The sequence below is a fragment of the Polyodon spathula genome, chromosome 13 (assembly GCF_017654505.1).
Source record: "Polyodon spathula isolate WHYD16114869_AA chromosome 13, ASM1765450v1, whole genome shotgun sequence".
Classification (NCBI taxonomy): Eukaryota; Metazoa; Chordata; class Actinopteri; order Acipenseriformes; family Polyodontidae; genus Polyodon; species Polyodon spathula.
Genome location: NC_054546.1, coordinates 15,418,946 through 15,440,368, shown reverse-complemented (window position 1 = coordinate 15,440,368; position 21,423 = coordinate 15,418,946). Strand labels below are relative to the sequence as shown.

Below are 21,423 nucleotides of genomic sequence, written 5' to 3'. Positions count from 1 at the left end.
GTTTTTTGGAAAACTGATTTATAGCTGATTGAAGATGTTAATCATTTATGACCTCATAGTTCAGCAGGTGTGATCAGTACAACATATATACATTGTTTTAGTGACTATTTTGAACCATTTTCTAGATAGCCAAATCAGTGCAGCATCTTCTGAGTTACTTTTCATATTCCTGCATTGTCTTTAAACTGATGCACTTTCATTTATGTCAACTGAAGAATCTCTAGTTAGTTCCTTATGCCCTGAGGTACAGCATGTAATGGGGAAAAATACCATTAACTGTAACATAAGGGGGATTATAAGCACAGCGATGTTACTGAGGATTGCAAGGTCAATACATCCAGTTTATTTACAGCTATGCAATTCCATAGCCACGCTTTTTAAAACGGCATACGTTTGCCAGCTAGTCTAAGTGGAGGGTCACTCTGGCTATTTTGTAGCAAGTCTCCTCAAAATTAAATTTATGTGAGAAACACTTGACTGAATTTGTAAGTCTTTATGGCTCCTCAACATGAATAAATTTAAAAAAAAGGTTACATTTCTTGTTCCTTATTACATATCCTATGGATGCCTTATGTAAAAATGTTAAGTATTGTTGCACCAATGATTGGGAACTTTAATGAAGGTTTTACAATTGATTTAGGTTTAACAATTGATTTAGATCAGGAGGTGGCTAACCTTGCCACCTCCTACTTTTGGTAACAGTTTCACTTCCCTTTCAACTACGAAATGTAACCATTAGCGTATGGGTTTTTACCTCCTAAAGACCCAAAACCTGAATTATATCAAAGCTGCTCGACGAGCCTGTGACACAGTCATGGCCCGCCCCCGAGGACATAAAAACACAGCGGTCACAGACCTCAATGCCATTTTTTCTTTCAAGAACTGATCTGGCAGGAAAGCTGTTTCAGATAATTACTTGTTACTTTTTCTGCTATATATTTCGCATCTGTTGTGGTTTATACAAATGATATGTGATATTAAAAATAATTGCTTTATTAGTTTTACTAATTACGCATGTTTGTGCACTACAGCCTGTTGTTTGTTACATCCAGCAGCTTTGATATATCTTATTCAGATTTCAGGTCTTTAAGAGGTAAATACCCACATGCTAATGGTTACATTTCTATTTTAGGGAACCAGGGTTATGTTAATAACCTAACAGTCTTGGAGGTTGTATCCTCTGAGGCTGCAGTGGTAATTTATGCCTTTACAATCTCTCCGACTCTCATTTTTGACTTGAAACAGGCCTATAATTTCTATATAACAAGGTTGTCATTACTATCACTTCAGTTTGTTATTCAAAACTGCTTCACTTTAAGCAGAGCCGAGAGGTTGGAGGCAGAAAGAAATGTATTGGTTGAAAAATATAGTTTGTCTTTTGGGGAAAGATTGATTAAGGAGAAAAATAAGTTGTATGCTTTGTTTCCAAGCATCCACATAAAGGCCAATAACCCAACTTTAAATATATTTCACACTTTTCATGTTTGTCCTATACATTTTATCAACCAGGTAAGTTGAAATTAAGAAGATCATTAAGACTTTGTGTGAGTCATAGCTATTTTCCAGTGTGAACTTCTCATGTGTCATGCTTTGATGACCCTGTTTTAAACTTTCTGAAAGCAGCAAAATTCCATCATCAAAAACGTGTTAAAAGGCAAGAACAGACATTCCAGTCAAACAGAGATTGTGGTGCTTAGAGCATTCCACCTGTTGTCTGCATGTTAAGCTTACTCCCACCCCTCTGTCTGTCTTTAATTGCTGTTTGGCTAGAGGTGGGATTTTTATTGAGCAGATGCTGTAACAAAAGCAGATGTTTAAAAATATGTTGACAGCCATGGAATTGGTGTCCTCCAAAAACTTTTGTATTCATTCTCCTGCAGGGCAAATGTAGTGAAAGAATGTGTAGCCCACATGAATGTAACATATCACGACTTGTAAACTTTATACAGGTTAATCTTGGTGAACTTATTTTAATGAAGGTGCGCTCTAGTTAAACATGAGTTCAGAATAATACTTAAGAGGAAGAATTGCACCTCGTTGAGTGTATAGCCCCGCCTTATTCCTTGAGTCGATATGGCTCAGTGTAAATATAACAGTCTTTATTTGCAGTGGCATGTACTGAGGTTTCTGGTGGTTTATTTGCCTATTTTTGTGATCTTTTCTTGCAGTGTTTGCTAGCTCCGAGCCAGTGCCAGGATTCCAAGGGGACACTCTGCAGTTAGCATTTGTCGACCTCAGACAAGTAAGGATTTGAACTTTTTACAGATAAGTGATGCAGGCTGGTGGTGGGAAAAAAAACATCAAAACCACCAAAGCTTCTTTTAAGCTGGTTCATTTATAGGTTTAATGGAGTATAGTTTTGTGAACAGTGTCGAAAAGTTCTACTGCAGTACCTCAATTTCAAAACAAAAACGTTTTCAAGGAAATTCCAAAATTGCAGGCTGCACATTTTCCCCTCCTTATCGGACACGTTATCCACTTTTCCTGTGCTGAAATAGTCTTAGCCATTATCTGAGCTGATAGATTTTCACAGTGATCTGGACTTGCTGATGGGAGGTTTGGATTTGTCTCACACATCATAATTACAGTATATTCTACCTAATTTAAAGTCCACTTTACTTAGTCAGGCTATGCAACAAACAAGAAGCCACCACTGACACTGTGCAGCAATGTACCATTACAGGAACCATACTGCATCTCCTTTTGTGAAAGCTGCTCCTTTACCCCCATCCAATCACACACTGAGCTGTTAACACTTTCACTTATGAGAGACAGAATGCTAACATGTGTTTGTAAGTTAAGACCTATGTGAAATCTGCAACTTTTTTTTTTATAACTGCGTGCAGGATGTTGCATATCACATCTATGATTTGTCTGCAAGTTAGTGTGCAGGCATGTTACTATTAGTGGTTGATTCAATCAAAATATGGGGTGCTGCTTTATGGCACTATTCAATCAAACTTCCTTAGACCTGGTCCAATGGCATAACTGTTCATTGTTTTACTTCTGCATGGACAATCCATTATTGTTAAGCAATGGCATATACTTATTGGGAAAGAGAAGGACAGAGGAACTTAAGTAAATTAAATGCCACCTAATGTAGTTTTTGGGTTGGAGAGAGAGAGAGAGAGAGAGAGAGAGAGAGAGAGAGAGAGAGAGAGAGAGAGAGAGAGGAGAGAGAGAGAGAGAGAGAGAGAGAGAGAGAGAGAGAGAGAGAGAGAGAGGAGAGAGAGAGAGAGAGAGAGAGAGAGAGAGAGAGAGAGAGAGAGAGAGAGAGAGGAGAGAGAAAGAGAGAGAGAGAGAGAGAGAGAGAGAGAGAGAGAGAGAGAGAGAGAGAGAGAGAGAGAGAGTGCCGTTTTTCAGTGCACATAATCACATATCTACAGCTGCGTTCATGTCATGTAACACATACTCATCCTCCTTTATATGCAGGCATCCAAAGATCCTCTTTGTATGACTTGGCTTTGGTCAAGCAATTTTTCACATTAATCAACAGTGTTTTAAAAACATAAAACATAACTTGCTGAATGTAGTGGGTGACAGTGTTTTGGAAACACTCTGGGATCTGTGTATTGCTAATATAGTCATCTGCCTTCAGCGGGGGTTCATTCTTACTATTTGATCCATTTGTTTTTTTTTTTTAATGGAGTGGATGACATTTCTTTTCAAGCGTGCTTGAAAGGAAACAGTGCCTTTTCAGAAATCTCTCTTAGGGGGTCACAGTGCTGTTTTCTAGTTTGAATATGATACTTCTCTATACATTGGAGCGTATGAAAGATAAGGAAGTAGGCCCAGTGGTCAGGTTTTACCTACTCACCGTGGTTGTGCCCTGGGGTCAAACTCTCTATACCTCGCAGTTCTTTCCGGAATAGCTGATGACAGGTAGAGGCCGATACAAGGGAAAGCTTGAGCAGAATCAAAGCTAAAAGGCAGGAGGCTTGGGATTCGATGAGAGACTAGCTAAAAGATGGATCAGTGGGATTGCCCTTTTTTGAAAAGGAGCTGACCCGAGATTGAAAGATCGCAATCTTTCTGCCAATCACCTGATCACTAATGGAAGCCAGTTATCTCAACAATAGTTCAGTTTTTTTTCCCCTTTCTTGTGCTGCTTCCCCTAACCGTGGTGCCAGTGTTCCTTAGTTTTATGGAGAGAAACTAAATATATAGCCTTTTAGTTTTTTAAAACATGTTATTTATACATATTGATGTTTTAACCAAGTAGTGTATGAGTGTTTTTTCTATCTATACTTAATAAAGTATCAGTTAACAGGGACATTAGTCACCTTTTTCTTAGCAATTAGAGCTCATATCTGATACTGTTGCCAGCCTCTGTATGTGGGATATGATTAATCCTAATTAAGGTTTCAGCAATTCGTTAAACCATTACAGCATTCCTAGAGTAGATCCAAATTCCCTTGGCAAAGCTTTTTGATGGTTGGGGTTGGACAGTGTGCATTTCATCTTGATCCTTGCTTTCAGTGTCCTTGTAGGATAGTGTCCTGAAATAAAACAACTTTCTCCCCCCTCCCCCCCTTTTTTTTTTCACTTTGAAGTATGAAGACGTTGATGGAAAAGTCTGCCATTCAATGCAAAGAGTAGAATAAGAAGTGTTTTACTAGTTTTCAGTTTGCCGTTGCTAGACCAGTATTTTACTAATCCTGTCTTTGCTTAGGTATTAGTAGATGAAATTTTAAATTGTTTTTCTTTCTTTTTTAATAAATATGTATTCCCTTTTCAGGTTCGGTAATGGTTAAAGTAGGGAGAGAGATTTGCCCTTTTACACATTTTTGCTGTCTAACGCTGTGTTATCACATAAATCTTTTCCTGTATGGGTTGACAGAAGTTTAGATGCTTCCTTTACATGTAATCCTTACAAACCCCCCACAGAGCAGGCCAGTCTGTAATATTTTGTGTAACATATACAGCTATGGCCACAAGTTTTGCATTGCCTAGAATTTTAGAATTGAGAGAGAATAATAAATAAATAAATGTTTGATATTTTATTTAACAATGTAGTCAAAGAAACTACAAAATGATATTGCAAAAGTCTACCGGAAGACATAACAGTAGTACAGTATTTCATGTTAAAATTTTGATGCCACATTTTTCAATTTATGTCGGTTTTTCGTTAAGTATACGGATGCAAAACTTTTGGCTAAAAGCTGTAAGTCGATTTATAGATGTAATCTCCAGTAGCTTTGCTTTAGGATGCCAGCAAGCATATTAAGATCCCATAAGACTTGAGTGTTGCAGTGTTATTAAGCAAATCTATTGACATTAAGGAGGCTTTTTTTATACCAGGTCTTCTTGTATTATGTACAATGCCAATGAGGTGGTGTTTTGCCAAAATATGTAACACAAATAACTTCTATATAGCAAAAATAGTCACAGTTAAATTGCAGCTCGTGCACATGAGGATATTCAGTGGGGAAAAAAATAAAAACAACATTGCCCAATCTTTTCCAAGTACAAATTCATATTCCCTCCTTTTTGTTAAGAAATAAATATATGTGTATTTCTGAAAGGAGACTAATTGTTTTTCAGCTAATCACAGCATATTACTTGCTTTGTAGTGTTTGTACGAGATTTCGAGTTGCACAGGTGAAGGACCTGGTTCATGTCCCACTCTGAACAAACAGTCACTTGTGGAATTCCCCTGCCCTTATTTCTGGTAAACAAGCATTAGCCTCCATTGTATCTTTACATGTTTGTAGGCCCCCAAAATCAAGAGACTATTTTGCCCAACATCCTGTTACAATCTAGTGTTCCTTTTAAAGTTATGGGGGTGTATTTGTTTTTTTTTATCAAGCTATACATTTAAGCAACTTTCTTTTTAATCCCTTAATGGAGAGTCACTTCCTTCCTGGAGTTGCACAGGAGGCACAGTCTTCTAAACATTGTAGTAATATACAATATAATATATAATCCATTAAAATATAAAATGCTACAAATGGACTGAAGAACACAGTAGCCATAGCAAAACTAAACATCCACTTAAAAATACAATCTGTGCCTTTTCCCTTGGTACTGCTTTACATAAGCATTATCATATCCAGTGTTATGTAAAACTTTGTTTTCTGTTAAATCTTTTGTTTACAGTAACTAATAAAAAAAAGAACTATTTTGTGCATCACTAAAGGATGTGAATTGGTTGTAATTGAAGGAATTAGGTCTGTTCAATAAGCACCAACAAAAACTGTGATATAAGGAAAGATAACTAAACAAAAGGGTCTTGAGTTAATTAAAGCAATTAATTTGTTCATTAAAATTCATGAAAAGTGGAGCTTTGGTCATTTTAAAGTTTTAATTATTATTTTTTTAAATAACAGGAATCTGTAAAATATTCTGTTTTTAAGTTTCAGTCCCTTGGCATATCAGATACTATCACCAGCCTTCTTGTAAAGTTTTGTGGTTCTGCATATTTATGTTCTTGTTAAAATAACATTCAATTCAATTTGCACTTATATAGCTCTTTCTAATGAAGAATCCAATTTAAATTACAAAACCTGGTAGAAATTTAAATTACACTGGTAAAGTTTCAGTTTAAAAGTAGACTCGTGAGCCTTTGCTTGATCATAGTTCATGTGACTGTACTTTTAAATAATGGATCATATATAGTTAGTTTGTTCAACACAGTTATGTCATTTTACATGCAGCTAATACAACTGATAAATCTTTTCCAGTAGGAGAAATCTTTGGCAGATTTGTTTCCATACAGTGAAAGTACTGATACTTGATTATGCAAACGGTATTGAGTGTCACCCCTTGTCAGTGCTCGCTCGCTCTCTCTCTCTCTCTCGCTCCATCACGTAATTTATGTTTATGCTGTTCCATGTAAATTGCTGCTTGTGGCCTTACTGTGTTGACTGAGTGGGCAAAAATATACTTGAGATAGGTATGGTCAGGCAACAACATCCAGCTAGAACGGTTTTATTTTAGTTTTAGCTGCTCAGTCATAAGCTTCCACCACCTGTGAAAGCTACTTGCTGTTATGTAAGGCTGTTGTTACTTGCAGTAGTAAAGACACTTACAAACTGACCGCTCAACAAATCACACCACCTGAACTAGGGCTCCTGGCTGCTATAAAAGATGTGAAGAGCAGATGCTGGGGATTTCATCAGTTAAACAAAGCTCTCCTGGCCTATTATATGCACAGCACGTGTACTGTTCTTTTGTTTGTTTCTCTGAAATCCTGTCCTTTAACTGCTCAAGCGCTTGCTGGATGTAATAATGTCACATCATTACATTTTATTGGCAAGTAGGAGAAACAGTTTACTGGCAGCGTTTGTTGGTATTTTGTAACTCACATTACTCTTTATATAAACAAGTAGCAGAATCTTGACACAGGTACTTTGACATATCAACTAGGGGTGCAAACGGTGGTGATAGTGCTCCTCCAGTGCCATTGGTTGGGTCAACAAAGATGTTTTAAATCTGGCTGTACTGCATGGGCAAATTAGTAAAACATTGGTTACTGCCAGTGTAAAAGAATACACAGTGCCACTGAGATTTTTATATAAAGTATGACCATATGTTAGTTATATCAGCGTGATTGTTGAATCTTACCATGTAAGCAGGGCATTTTCTGGAGTCATTTTTAGACTATAACCTGTAATTTGGTATTTCTTGCTTTTTAATGTTGAGTTAAACTTCTTCGTTATAATTGCCATTTTAATAAACCTTAAAACCAAAAATCAACCACAGTTTGGCAGAACAGATTCTGACAACATAATAAAGTCAAATCAAACTGAGTTAAACTTCTTAAACTACACAAGAAAAGGGTATAAATACACCTTTTGAACTAATATGCAGCAATCGCACAAAAGAAATGTATGTAATCTGTGGTACTTAGGGGAATTTTTTGACATGACATGCAAAGAGTTTAAAGTAAATTGCATGTGCAGTGATGAATACAGAACATTTTTAAAAGATCAGTTTATATTTTAAAAAAGGACTGTGACAAAGTTTGTATTATATTTAAAGTATATTCTTTTAATGGGTATGAGAAGAATGAATAATGATTTGTTAAGACAATAGCTTCTTTTCAACGCCAGACCTTAACAACGGTCAGTAATTTGACAGTGATTGATTTCTGCTCTAACTCTACTCACAAGCTCCCAGAACATGCTTCATTCTTACGAGCATTGAAATAGTAATAGTTACTGCAGCCCACTTGATGGTGAATGATAGCTCTTGTAGCCTTCACCTTATTGGCTGCAGTAGTCTGTCAGTCTTAAATCCATGCTGTTATTTGAGTGAAATAGGCAGAGAAGGGAGTGCCTGACTGACTACACCTCATTGTTTCCCAAGCAAGATCCTTCTGTGCTCCCGCCCTCCAGCTAATGTAGATAAAAGTATAACTCAACATTAAAGTATTCTCCACACCAGATTCAATTTAAATGCTGCAGTGTGAATTGTCTGGATTAAACATAAGGTTCCCATCTGAATGAAGACACGCTGTGATGGAAATGAATATCTAAAAATCATGAAGGACTTTCCGAAGTTAAGGTGAAGCGCTTGCTAGTAAGCAATTTTTTTTTATTTTGTATTTAAAAAAAAGTGTAGTACTTTTAAGCTCCACCTTAATTACAATAAATGTTCACCCTTAAAACTCTAACTGGACAAATAATTGGAGAATGTAAGTAAAATTTAAAAAATAAAAACAAGTCTACTAGCTATGCAAGTTCATGTCATCTTGTATCATGTCCTCTGATCCATTAGACATGAATACATTTTCAATTTTCACAAAGGGCATGATCGTGGGTATCTGTGCAACCAGTTTGTGCCTCCAAGCAGTGGCTGCATTGACCCGGGTATTCCTAGAATGGAAACAATTGCAGAAAACTGTCATCAGAAAGCGCAACTCTGGTCGCAAGTGGAACACGACAGATCAAGCCGATAGATCCTTGCAATTTACCGTGACAAGCAGGAAGACTTTCTACAGTGGCCCAAATCATTTAAACCTTCAACTCTGGACAAACAATTCCCAGGTGCCAGGAAGCCCATTCAACTTTTTTCAATTCTTTTCTAGAGTGAACTTTTGTACTAATTTTGTGCAGTCGTAATGACATTGACATTATCTGCTAATGTGGCAGTCCATAAAAGTGTCAGTCCAAATAAAAAAGTATCCCATGTTGTGCATGAAGAGAGTGCTGTTTGACGTAGGTTCTTGATTCAGACATAGTCCTTCTCAATTTAATTTAATTTCTTTAATAAATTGACTGCATATAGTGAGATCACAGCTTATGAGTCAGAAAGCTGGCTGGACTTGCATGCACATGGATAAAGTAACTCTGGAAGGAGAGATAATGGCCAGCCAGCCAATCAGAGGTTCACGCCTCTTAATAACAACCAATCGATACATTGTTTCCAGACACACAAGTGTGGCAGCATCCATCACGTAGGCCAGCTTGCTTGTAAACACACAGGCAAGCAGATGAGACAATAACACACAATGTGTCTCAGCAACATTAGATGTGATTCATTTGATTAGTATAAGAGTCTGGGCAAGGATGCATTTGAATAGTGGAATTTACTCAGTTTCTTTTGAAGATCAGAGGGAACTTTCATTATGCGTCTAACTTTTAATGTCACAACACTAGAAAATAAAAAAAAACGTATGAATAACTAAAAACCATAAAATTAAATTATTGAATGGTCTACAAATCTCTTGTAACATGGTTTACATGTTTATATATATATATATATTATATATATATATCTATATATATATAATATATATAATATATATATATATATACACACACACACACACAGTGGCTCTCAAAAGTATTCACCCCCCTTGGACTTTTCCACATTTTACTGTGTTACAACATGGAACAAAGTGGATTTAAGGAGTTTTTGCTACTGATCAACACAAAAAAAGTCCTTAATGTCAAAGTGAAAAATAAAATCTACAAATTGTTCTAAAACAGAAAATAATTGATTGCATAAGAATTCACCTCCTTTGCCATGACACACCTAAATAAGCTCTGGTGCAACCAATTGTCTTTAGAAGTCACATAATTAGTTGAATGGAGTCCACCTGTGTGCAATTAAGGTGTTTCACATGATTTCAGGTTAAATACACCTGTCTCTGGGAGGTCCCACAGTTGGTTAGTACATTTCCTAACAAAAACTACATCATCAAGACGAAGGAACATTCAAAGCAAATCCGGAATAAGGTTCTTCAAAAGCACCAATCAGCGGTAGGATACAAGAACATTTCCAAGGCATTGAATATCCCCCGGAGCCCAGTAAAGTTCATTATTAAGAAATGGAGAGAATATGGAACAACTGTGAATCTGTCTAGAACAGGTTCTCAAAAACTGAGTATCCGGGTGGGAAGGGCACTAGTCAGGGAGGCCACCAAGAGGCCTATGGCAACTCTAAAGGAGTTACAGTCTTCCATGGCTGAGCTGGGAGACACTGTGCATATGGCAACAATAGCCTGGGTGCTTCACAAAACTGGCCTTTATGGGAGAGTGGCAAAAAGAAGGCCATTGTTGGAAAAAAAAAAAACTCACATCAAATCTCGGCCAGAGTTTGCCACTCATGTGGGAGACTTTGAGACCAAGTGGAAGACTCTATGGTCTGATGAGACCAAAATAGAGCTTTTTGGCCTTAATGCCAAACGCTATGTTTGGCGCAAGCGTAACACCGCACATCATCCTGAGAACACCATCCCTACCGTGAAGCACTGTGGTGGCAGCATCATGCTATGGGGATGCTTCTCTGCATCAGGGCCTGGAAAGCTTGTGAAGATAGAGGGCAAAATGGATGTAGCAAAGTACAGAGAAATCCTGGAAGAAAATCTGCTGAAGTCTGCAATAGACCTGGGACTTGGGAGAGGATTCATCTTCCAGCAGGAAAATGACCCCAGACATACTGCCAAAGCCACACTGGAGTGGCTTAAAAACAAAAAGGTCAGTGTCTTGGAGTGGCCCAATCAAAGCCTGGACCTCAATCCAATTGAGAATATGTGGAATGAGTTGAAAATTGCTGTTCACCAAAGGTCCCCATCCAACACTTTTGCAAAGAATGGGCAAAAATTGCAGTGTCCAGATGTGCAAAGCTAGTAGCATTACCTTACCATTGGCCTACACCTGTGAACCATTAAAGTTGCTGTCACATTTTCTGGATAAAAACCCCATATATTAATTTGTGGGGGGGGGTGGTTTTATTTGTTGGGGGGGGGGGGGGGGGTATTTTTCTTAATATTTCCCAACATAAAACCAATGTCACCTTACAATAACTGATTTTGAGTTTAAGTGTTTTAAAATATATATATATATATACACACACACATACACACACAAAAACACAGTGCCTTGCAAAAGTACTCAGACCCCTGACCAATTCTCTCATATTACTGAATTACAAATGGTACACTGAAATTTCGTTCTGTTCGATATTTTATTTTAAAACACTTAAACTCAAAATCAATTACTGTAAGGTGACATTGGTTTTATGTTGGGAAATATTTTTAAGAAAAATAAAAAACTGAAATTTCTTGCTTGCAAAAGTATTCAACCCCCACACATTAATATTTGGTAGAGCCACCTTTCGCTGCAATAACAGCTTTAAGTCTTTTGGGGTAAGTATGTACCAGCTGTGCACACAGTGTCGGAGTGATTTTGGCCCATTTTTCTTGGCAGATTTGCTCCAGGTTGTTCAGGTTGGTTGGACGATGCTTGTGGACCGCAATTTTCAATTAGTGCCACAGATTCTCAATGGGATTGAGATCAGGTCTTTGACTGGGCCACTGTAGGACATTCACCTTTTTGTTCTTGAGCCACTCCAATGTTGCCTTCGCATTGTCCTGCTGAAAGGTGAATTTCCTCCCAAGCTTCAGTTTTTTAGCGGACTGAAGCAGATTCTCTTGCAGTATTTTCCTGTATTTTGCTCCATCCATTCTTCCTTCAATTGTAACAAGATGCCCAGTCCCTGCTGATGAGAAGCATCCCCACAGCATGATGCTGCCACCACCATACTTCACTGTAGGGATGGTGTGTCTTGAGGCTGGGCAGTGTTAGGTTTGCGCCACACATAGCGCTTTGAGTTTTGACCAAAAAGCTCTATCTTGGTCTCATCTGACCATAAAACCTTTTCCCACATCGCAGCTGGGTCACTCTCATGTTTTCTGGCAAACTCCAGACGTGCTTTCAGATGGTACTTTTTGAGTAATGGCTTCTTTCTTGCAACCCTCCCATACAGGCCAGTGTTGTGCAGAGCTCTTGATATGGTTGACTGGTGCACCATTACTCCACTCCCAGCCACTGAACTCTGTAGCTCCTTCAAAGTGATTGCTGGCCTCTCTGTGGCTTCTTTCACAAGTCTCCTTCGTGTTTGAGCGCAGAGTTTTGAGTGACGGACTTTCCTTGGCAGTGCCTGGGTGGTGTGATGCAGCTTCCACTTCCTGATTATTGAGCCAACTGTGCTCACTGGGATATCCAAACACTTGGATATTATTTTGTACCCTTTCCCTAATCTATGCATTTGTATTACTTTATCTCTAACTTCTGTAGAATGCTCTTTGGTCTTCATTTTTCTTCAGATTCACAGACTTACCAATGATCCTTCAACAGTGGGGTTTTTATCCAGAAAATGTGACAGCAACTTTAATGGTTTACAGGTGGAGGCCAATGGTAAGGTAATTGTGTCCTCGTTAGGGCAATTTCTTTCATCGGTGCAAACTGGGAGCTTCCACAGCACAGGGGTTGAATACTTTTTCTGTTTTTTATTTTTCTTAAAAATATTTCCCAACATAAAACCACTGTCACCTTACATTAATTGATTCTGAGTTTCAGTGTTTAAAAATAAAATATCAAACAGAACGAAATTTCAGTGTACCATTTGTAATTCAGTAATATGAGAGAATTGGTCAGGGGTCTGAATACTTTTGCAAGGCACTGTGTGTGTGTGTGTCTAATATATATATATATATATATATATATATATATATATATATATATATATATATATATATATATATATATACACACGCACGCATAAATACATACATACATTTCCCCTTGTAAAAATTTGGTAGTGTCATACTAGCAATAACACTATTGCTTTTAACAGCCATAATTATAGGTCTGTTAGTAAAGCCTGATTTAAAATGTAACTCCTATACACATGGCTGTTACAATCCTACCTGTAACAAAGCATCTGCAACATTTAATTTGATACTGCATGACACATTCAGTAGACTTGCACCTTATGACCAACTCAATTGAAAGATCTGCTCATCTTTATCTTTATATTGGTTACAGCAAGTAAGCTTAGATTGATTGAAAAAACACTCATACATATATCACAAAATCTTATAATACAGTTAAACAAATGTGTTTTCTCAAATGCATTATACTGAGAATATTTTCAATGGCTAATTGGAATTTACATAAACACTTATATTTTTATGTGTCTTTAGCAAGAAGATTATGTCTGTATAGTATTTTATAATGTTGTAGTTTATAGTTCTGTGATTTTAAATGGTACATGCAATGCAGCTGTTGGGTTTTAACTTTGTACTTCTATATTTCTTCTGTGTATTGCGTTCTTGTGCTCTATAAATATCTTGCAAGCCTATGCTTGCTTATGTCTGTTGCTTATAGCGTTTCCTTAGGTATTCTGTGTCCTTGGCTGTTAAAATTAATAATGGAATTTGCTAAACATCTCAGACTAGAATGTTTCTACCGTCACTGTAAACAGTCCCTGAGAAGTGCTTTTTCACCAATTAGCATTACCAGTTGATTTGCTCATTTCAAAAAAGCTTTTTGAAACTCTCGTTGTATGTATTACAAACAAGGTAATAAAAAGTGCCAGTCTTTGGATTTACAGCATTACTGACTAAGTAGTTTCTGTTAAAAGGTTTTGAAAGCAGAGAATACATTTTAAAAAAAAAAAAAAAACTTGTTTCTGTTTGTATATTCATTTTGGTTATATTATTTTTATGGATTCATTGGCTTATATTTTTGTTTAAATTATTTTGTTTTTCACTTACAAAAGCAAAGATTTATTGGCCGCAATAGTAAGAATTTACCAATTAGTCCCTGGCCTTCCATCCTCAGCAGGTGGCTTTCATATCCTGTAAATGTTTGCACCTATGATCAAAGCAAAGGCATGGCTAAAGGAAGGGGGTAAAAAGATGTAGTTGGATTTCTAGTATTTGACACAGATCTGTAAAGTACATTTATTTTTTGTTGCTAGTCTATTTAGCTGTTATAAATGTATAACATCTCATTTTGAAGAGTTTGTATGCATTGATTTCAGAGATAACTGCTGCTCTCAGTAGGGGACAATAGGGGAAGGGCACGACTAACAGGGACCAGCAAATAACCCAACTCCACTCCTGATAAATAATTATCCTGATGTGCCCAAATAGAAGGTCCAAGTGTGAACATTGTTCTGTTTGATGCTTTATGATGTAAACTGTTGTTTTCAGAAACAAAAAAAGGGATCAGAAATGTACTACAGTTTTCTTTAAAAACAAACATGTATTACTTTCCTTCTTTTAAGAGTTTAAATTAAATAATTGGATTCGGCATTGTACCTGTCCTGTAATGAAGTATTTCTTACCTTGTCTATTTGCACAAAGGGTTTACATTTCAACTTTTGACACTTGCGGGTTTAAGCTTTCAGTCGTCTCTTGTTTCTATTTGCCCAATTGAAAATCCATTTGAAATGCCAGGCTTAGGCGTAAAGGTAGAGAAGTGGCAATGACAGTGTTTTTAACCCTTTGTAAGATCTTTCTGCATAGCAGAGGAGAGAGCAATTGGCTTAAAAGTGTGATTGTCTGCTTGCTTGGAAATGGGCTAATCTTCTACTTGGGTTATCCAGAGGTCAGTTAGGGATTTCTTTTCTTTCCCTCCCCTTAGTGGACCAGATCCTATGTATTTTAATAAGAGCCTTTCAGTTAATTATGCCTGCAGGCAGTGGAAAAAACAGCATTTAACTTTTGAAACAGTCTAAAGAAGCAAGTGTCTTGACACGTTTATCAGGCAAATTGAACCCTACAGAAAGGTAATGACACATACAATTAGGTTTAGGAGTGACTGGGAGATTAAGGGTTAATTCATTGTTTGAAATGTATTTCTGAAGGCCGGAGTAGTGGACTTGAAACTAATAGAGGAAAGGCTGTACAAGTTATGTTGTAATTTTATTTTTTCCCCTACACTCACTTAAGTGAAAGGGTCCAGCCTCATCTATCTATCTATCTATCTATCATCTTCCGCAATTAATACAATGATCTTTAAACAACAACAAAAAAGGTGTATATGGTGAAGTGCCAACTGCTTTGAACTGTGGTGTTTGAGAGCTGAAATTTGAATTGCACTTATGACCTATTTGACAAAATAAAAATGCTTGTTTACTGCATAGATTCTTGAAGATACCCTGTTCACCTGTACATCTCTAAATCCATAGACTAACTTAAAGGATTAGTCATGAAAGTCATGTAAAAATGTATTTGCTGTCATTCAGGTTGATATTGGGAACTCAAAAAAAAAAAAAAAAAAAAAGCACAAAAACGTTTTTAATGATTAACCCATCGCAGCTGTAATTAAAAGATTAAATTGCATTACACCGGTCATGTTGTTTTTTTTTTCGTGACAGCTTAATAATAATACTTTTATGATTATCTTGTCTTCTCCCTTTCTTTGTGCTAACCATCCCCAACCCTACCCCAGATGTGATGGGAAGCATAACAATATTTCTTTTGGATAACAGATAAAGACTTGAGATAGACCAGTTTCTCACTTATGACATAAAAATAAAATAAACCTTCCAATATTTCACGCTGTGCCCTCTAATAAATATGCGTTATCCATATCCATACAGTGCAAGTGTGAGGAGATTACTGTCATCCAAGTTGTTGTTTGTGTAGAGCTTGTAGTTATTATGCAACAAGTGTTTTGGGTATACAACAATATTTTTATAATTTCCAGGTTCAATAGTGCAACAAATAGCATTCCAAATGTCTGCTATAAACCACTCATTGGTAGAACACGTACTGATGCTAAAAGAAATTAATTGAGAAAGGTTTCGACTGGAAGTCTTTCTCAGTGTCTTAATGAAAACCAGACAAGTTTTGATTCTTATATAATGCTTTTAACTGCCTAGCCAATTAAGTGTCGGGATAACTTCATGTAATGATTCATAAAACTCAGGTGAGAGAAACAATTTTGTAACAGGATGGCATCGAAAAGAAGTGACATTTTGAGACTTCTAACAAATTGTGGAGTTTGAGGATTATGAATTGTTTGCACAGACATTTAAGAATCATTTTCTACTATGATACTCACCTTTGACGGAAATTGCTTTCAGATTAGCACAAAGAAACCTAAATTGAGCGAGAGGAGGAGTTTGAGAGAGTTTACTCACTGGTAATTGCTGCAGAAATGTTGTTTTTTGCTGCTTCAGATCAAAATGCTTAAGATAGGCTGACAAAGACCTGGATTGTTCCTGGGAATTTACCTTGCTTTTTAAGAATTAGTAGTAAGGGAATACTTTTTTTTTTGCCAGGGGTAACACTAGATAACCAGGTCATCCATTAAGGTATTACAGTTGATTATATTTAAATACAAACAGGTCCTTGATGTCCTTGAATTGGGATCCTGTCATTGTACAGATTCGTTCCTGTTTCTGTAACTTCCTGTTTTTTGTCATGATTTTATTTACTCATTTATGATTAAAATGTATTACGTTCCTTATGTTTTTAGTTTTTTGGTTTTTTTTTTAATGTATATGGAATAAGTGAAGCTGATACTAGCAAGCTTTATGATCACTTTATGATCATATATGTGGAGACAGGGCTTGAAAGGGATACCCTCCCCCCCCCCCTCCCCCTCCCCCTCTCAGAAAACATAACATAGACTGCAACCTAGGATAATGTTAAACGCTTTTGAAAATAAATGTTTTTATTTCCTTGACAAATAAGGAACTGTTTTTAAAGTGCGGTTATACCAAGTTAATAAAAAGAAACCCATTACTTTTCTTTTGTGCACTCTACCCTCAAACAATGGGACCCATGGGGGGGGGGGGGGGGGGGGGTGGGGGGGGGGGGGGGGGGGGGGGGGGGGGGGAGGAGTGTGCACATATCGAGCTTTTCCTTTTTAATATAACCTTTTTGTAAATGTTATGTTTGATTAAGTGTTAAGATTTGTAACTGTTTCCCCTACAGCTTCTTGATCTGTTTATGGTTTGGGATTGGTCAACATACCTGGCAGACTACGGACAGCCCACTTCCAAATACCTCCGCGTGAATCCTTCCACAGCCCTTGCATTGCTGGAAAAGTGAGCGTTCTAAATGTATACATTTAGTAATCTATAGGTCAGCTTTTACAAACAGTGAAAGTGAGAATTGCGAGGTAATATGTACTGAATCTAGATTACATTGGCAGTGCTTCCCCTTTATAATGCTGTAGTCGGGAGCTATAGTTATGAGACCGTACTATTTGTGCGCCACCTTATAACGAGAATACTAGTGCTAGTACAATAGCATTGTGGGGCAAATGGGAGCCATGACTGTACCCCATTATTATGCCTTTCACTGTATAAAGTTCTTAGAATAAAGTACTTTTAATGTTATTTTTATAACCATACCTCACTGTGGAGTTCATTGTCTGTGACGAATTCTCTTAAAAACATCTATTGCAAATCACTTAGTTTCCTTTTTTATTGCCCTTTGTCAAACTCATGCTTTACAGAGTCTATAGGGGGTATTGTAGTTCATGTTTTTTTTAATGGGTATTGTCCAGTAAGATAAATGAGATATTTTTTGCGAAAGTAGGTTGCAGTTGCAGTTCAAACACTAATACCATATACAACACTCATCAGGACCCTGCAGAACATGTGTGCTTGAATCACTTCAACGTGTGTCTGGCTAAAACAGCATGTATTTATAAAAAAAATTAATACAAAAATACCATTACAAGAGACGCATCCATATATGCCACAAAAATAACATATAATGCCTGCTGCAGTATATAAAACACTCAAGAGCTGTATTGCCTACCTATTCAGAACTGCTGTTGGTGAACTACTTTTTTTATCTTTTTAAATTAAATTACTTGATGAGAAAACAGCCAAGTAGGAAAAAAAACAGCTTTCAGTCATAACATTGCAGAAGAAACACACATAAAGATGCATAATTACCCTGTTTAACATGTTTATATGCGAGAAATCTACAGACCCACTCCCTTAAAATCTGTGTATATGTGTCTCTAGTAGATTTATCTGTTTTAGCCAGGACAGTTACCCTGTGTCCTGATGACAAATATGCATGAATTCCATGTAGTCTAAAGAAAGGAAGGAATGTTGTGCTCAATAGTATATTTGCAAAAAGATTCCACAGTATATAGACTATTTCAAATTGAATCTAAATTCATTTAAATGGCAACATGCTTGTTTAAAAACACCTCAGCACAAATACTGATTTGCATACAAACTTGTGTTTGATGCGACGTGACCAAATCAGTTCTTCAGGTTCCTATTGAGAGAGCTTTATATATGATAATGTTGGCATTGTGCCTTGTGCTTAGACCAAACTGTGTAATGTGTATAGCAGTTAAAAAAACATCTTTAGCCCTTTCGATTCTTAGCGTGGTTCCTGAACAGCAGCATTTGGATAAATTAACAAAATGACTTTGTTCACATTGCCAATTGGTTTTCCTATTTTGAGATTCTAAACAAAAAGGTATTGAGTTGTTCTTGAACATGCAATGTTAAAATAAATGAAAACAATAAAATAATCTTCTGTGCATTTCTGTTCTAAATGCAGTATCAATACATACCTCCATGTCCTTTTTTGGTTTTCATCACAACTTTTTTATAATTTGTGAATCGAAAGTTTAACAATCAAAGTGGAAAAACTCTATAGCAGCATTGTCCAATGAGCCTTGGTTCAGTGTGTGTCAAGCTCAACCAAGCTGTGCCTTAAACAGAATCACATTACTTAAACTCTGACTCATTATTATTTGTTTCTTGCAGAATGAAGGACACTAGTAAAAAGAACAACATTTTTTCCCAGTTCAGAAAAAATGACCGTGACAAGCAGAAGTTAATAGAGACAGTGGTGAAGCAGCTGAGGAGTTTAGTGAATGGGATGTCCCAACACACCTAGGCTGATGATCTCTCTATATTTGTGGTCCAATTACTTTCCAGCATTTCAACCAGTAAATACATTTTTTTTTGTTAAAAATACTGTTGAATATATTGTAAATATTACAACAAAGAACATTTAATGAAGACAGACATGTCAGATGTAAAATGTTTTGTATGTATTTTTAATGGATGAGAAATGTTTTGTATATTGTGAATGTGCAATGATTGTAATCACTGTGAAAAGGGTGTTTTTAAAGCAAACTGGGAATGTAACTTCAAAAAGATTGGCTGTGGATAATGACGTCACAAAGGAGACTGATATCTCAATAAATATTTATAAAAACACTCCATTCAGGGTTTAACTACAGAATATGACTGGATTTGTTGTTCCTGTATATATAAACATTTCACGCAGCTCTAGTTTGAGGGCAGCATGGCTTTAGGTCAGCGAACATTTCATTGGCTACTGATTTGCTTGCACAAGTAGACTGTACTGAAAATCAAAGTTTGACATTTATTTCTGTTTTATAGATTTACTATTTTATATATTTTAATAAGAATTTTGTATTTGTGGGAATGTAAGTTACAATTTTATATATATATATATATATATATAATATATATATATATATATATATATATATATATATATATGCACATACATACATATATTATGCCAAGTGTTATTCCACATTGCACTCCAGATCCGTTGCATGGCTGTCATTTTTAATGCTGATGATTAAAATGATTTTAGTTCCAAAATCAAAACCAGCGCTTGCATACATTAATTACAGACTTGGTATGCAAAGTATATAATTTTTTTTTTTTTATTATTTTTATTTTTTTTTAAGTAATGTTTGTAAAATATTTGTTGTATGTTAAATTCAGATAAAGAAACAGATTGCATGTGCTGTGGCCTTTACATTTCAATTTAACAGCTTTGGGGTGCATGTGTTTTAGGTCTTCCCATTCTGATTTTAAAAAGAAATAACTGTTTTTAAAAGCCCAGCAGACTAGTAGTAGTATATGCAGCCCTTAGAAGGAAAATACAGAAGAAGTAATATAAAGTTATTTTCTAATTGGCTTTATTGTTTCTGAAACTAACTGCCATTTTTACAAGAGTTGTAAAACAGTTTGTGAAAAATAAATCTATTACGTACGTAACACATTATGTACAATTATAAATATCTATTCGGTATAAGTTCATATAAAGCTACAAGGAGGACTTAATGGACGAACCCCATTATTGTGTGAATTTCACATTCACTTTTGTCAAAGTCCCCTTCTTGTCGTACCCCTCTCCATAATTTTATGGACCTGGGAGGGGTACTGACAGGGCTGTGTAACATAGGGCAGAAAAAAATGTGCAGGTATATTCTAGTATATCTCAAAATATATTAAAAATATAATATATATTTTTTTAAAAAAGCATGGATATAATGACAGTTAGCTTATTACCTAAAATATTCAACCAAGTTGTTGTCGTAGTTGTGGCTACGTTATCGACGAGTGGTGCACCAAAATGCACCTGAAAGACACACTGCACATCTCTGTCATTGCTTTCAAAACTCCCATGTAATAAAATAGTATTACTATACCAGTAAATGGAAAATGTTTCATATTGAATTCCAGCTATTATGATCACACAGTAGCATTTAGCATTGTTAGATAAAGGTCTTATAAGACCTAATGTTTTCACAGTACAGTAAAAATTTTCTAATTCTCTGCACACAACTTCACTATAAAAGGCAAATTACAGTTCAAGTAATGGTTCTGCTCATTTGTATAGATGTATCAGCACTGGAAAGTCGTAATTCATAGCACCATAAGCTCAACTTTTACGTGAAATGTTATTATATGATTTGATTTTTCAGTTTTAACTGTTAATAATTAACCAGTACTTTATACTGGAAAATAAATAAAATGTTATAAAAAAATTGATCAATTCAGTTATGAAAATAAATGTATTGACCAATATATTCATAATCAGTAAATTTTTGATTTCTGAGATCGTTTTCAGGGACAAATGCACTTACTTTGTGACGGCTGTTATTTCAGTTTGAAGAGTAGTTTGACTGTAAGAAACTTTGAGCTATGAGCTATCTACATATGTATACCGTTTTGTATCTCATACCCTTTAAAAAAAAAGCTACCTTTAAGAAGGTTGTTAACCTATTTAAATGGATCCCCTCTACCAGAGTTTCCTGTATAATGTAAAACAAACTTTTTTGTAAGTACTTGAAAATGTGTTATGTAGATTTAAATTGGGTCTTAAACCGGGGTCATAGTTGAGTCTTGTGTCAACTATGTGATATA

General features: G+C 36.1%; 1 protein-coding gene across 2 annotated transcripts in view; it reads left to right on the top strand.

The window, feature by feature from the left end:
* LOC121325733 (exocyst complex component 6) overlaps positions 1–19,457 on the top strand; it is a 92,237-nt gene extending 72,780 nt beyond the window's left edge. For both annotated transcript variants that reach the window (XM_041268644.1, XM_041268643.1), the window contains 3 exons: positions 2,169–2,242; positions 17,186–17,298; positions 18,994–19,457. In XM_041268644.1, the coding sequence (XP_041124578.1) occupies positions 2,169–2,242; positions 17,186–17,298; positions 18,994–19,126 (320 nt within the window). In that variant the 3' untranslated portion in view covers positions 19,127–19,457. The remainder of the gene's footprint in view (positions 1–2,168; positions 2,243–17,185; positions 17,299–18,993) is intronic.
* The last annotated feature ends 1,966 nt before the right edge of the window (positions 19,458–21,423 follow it).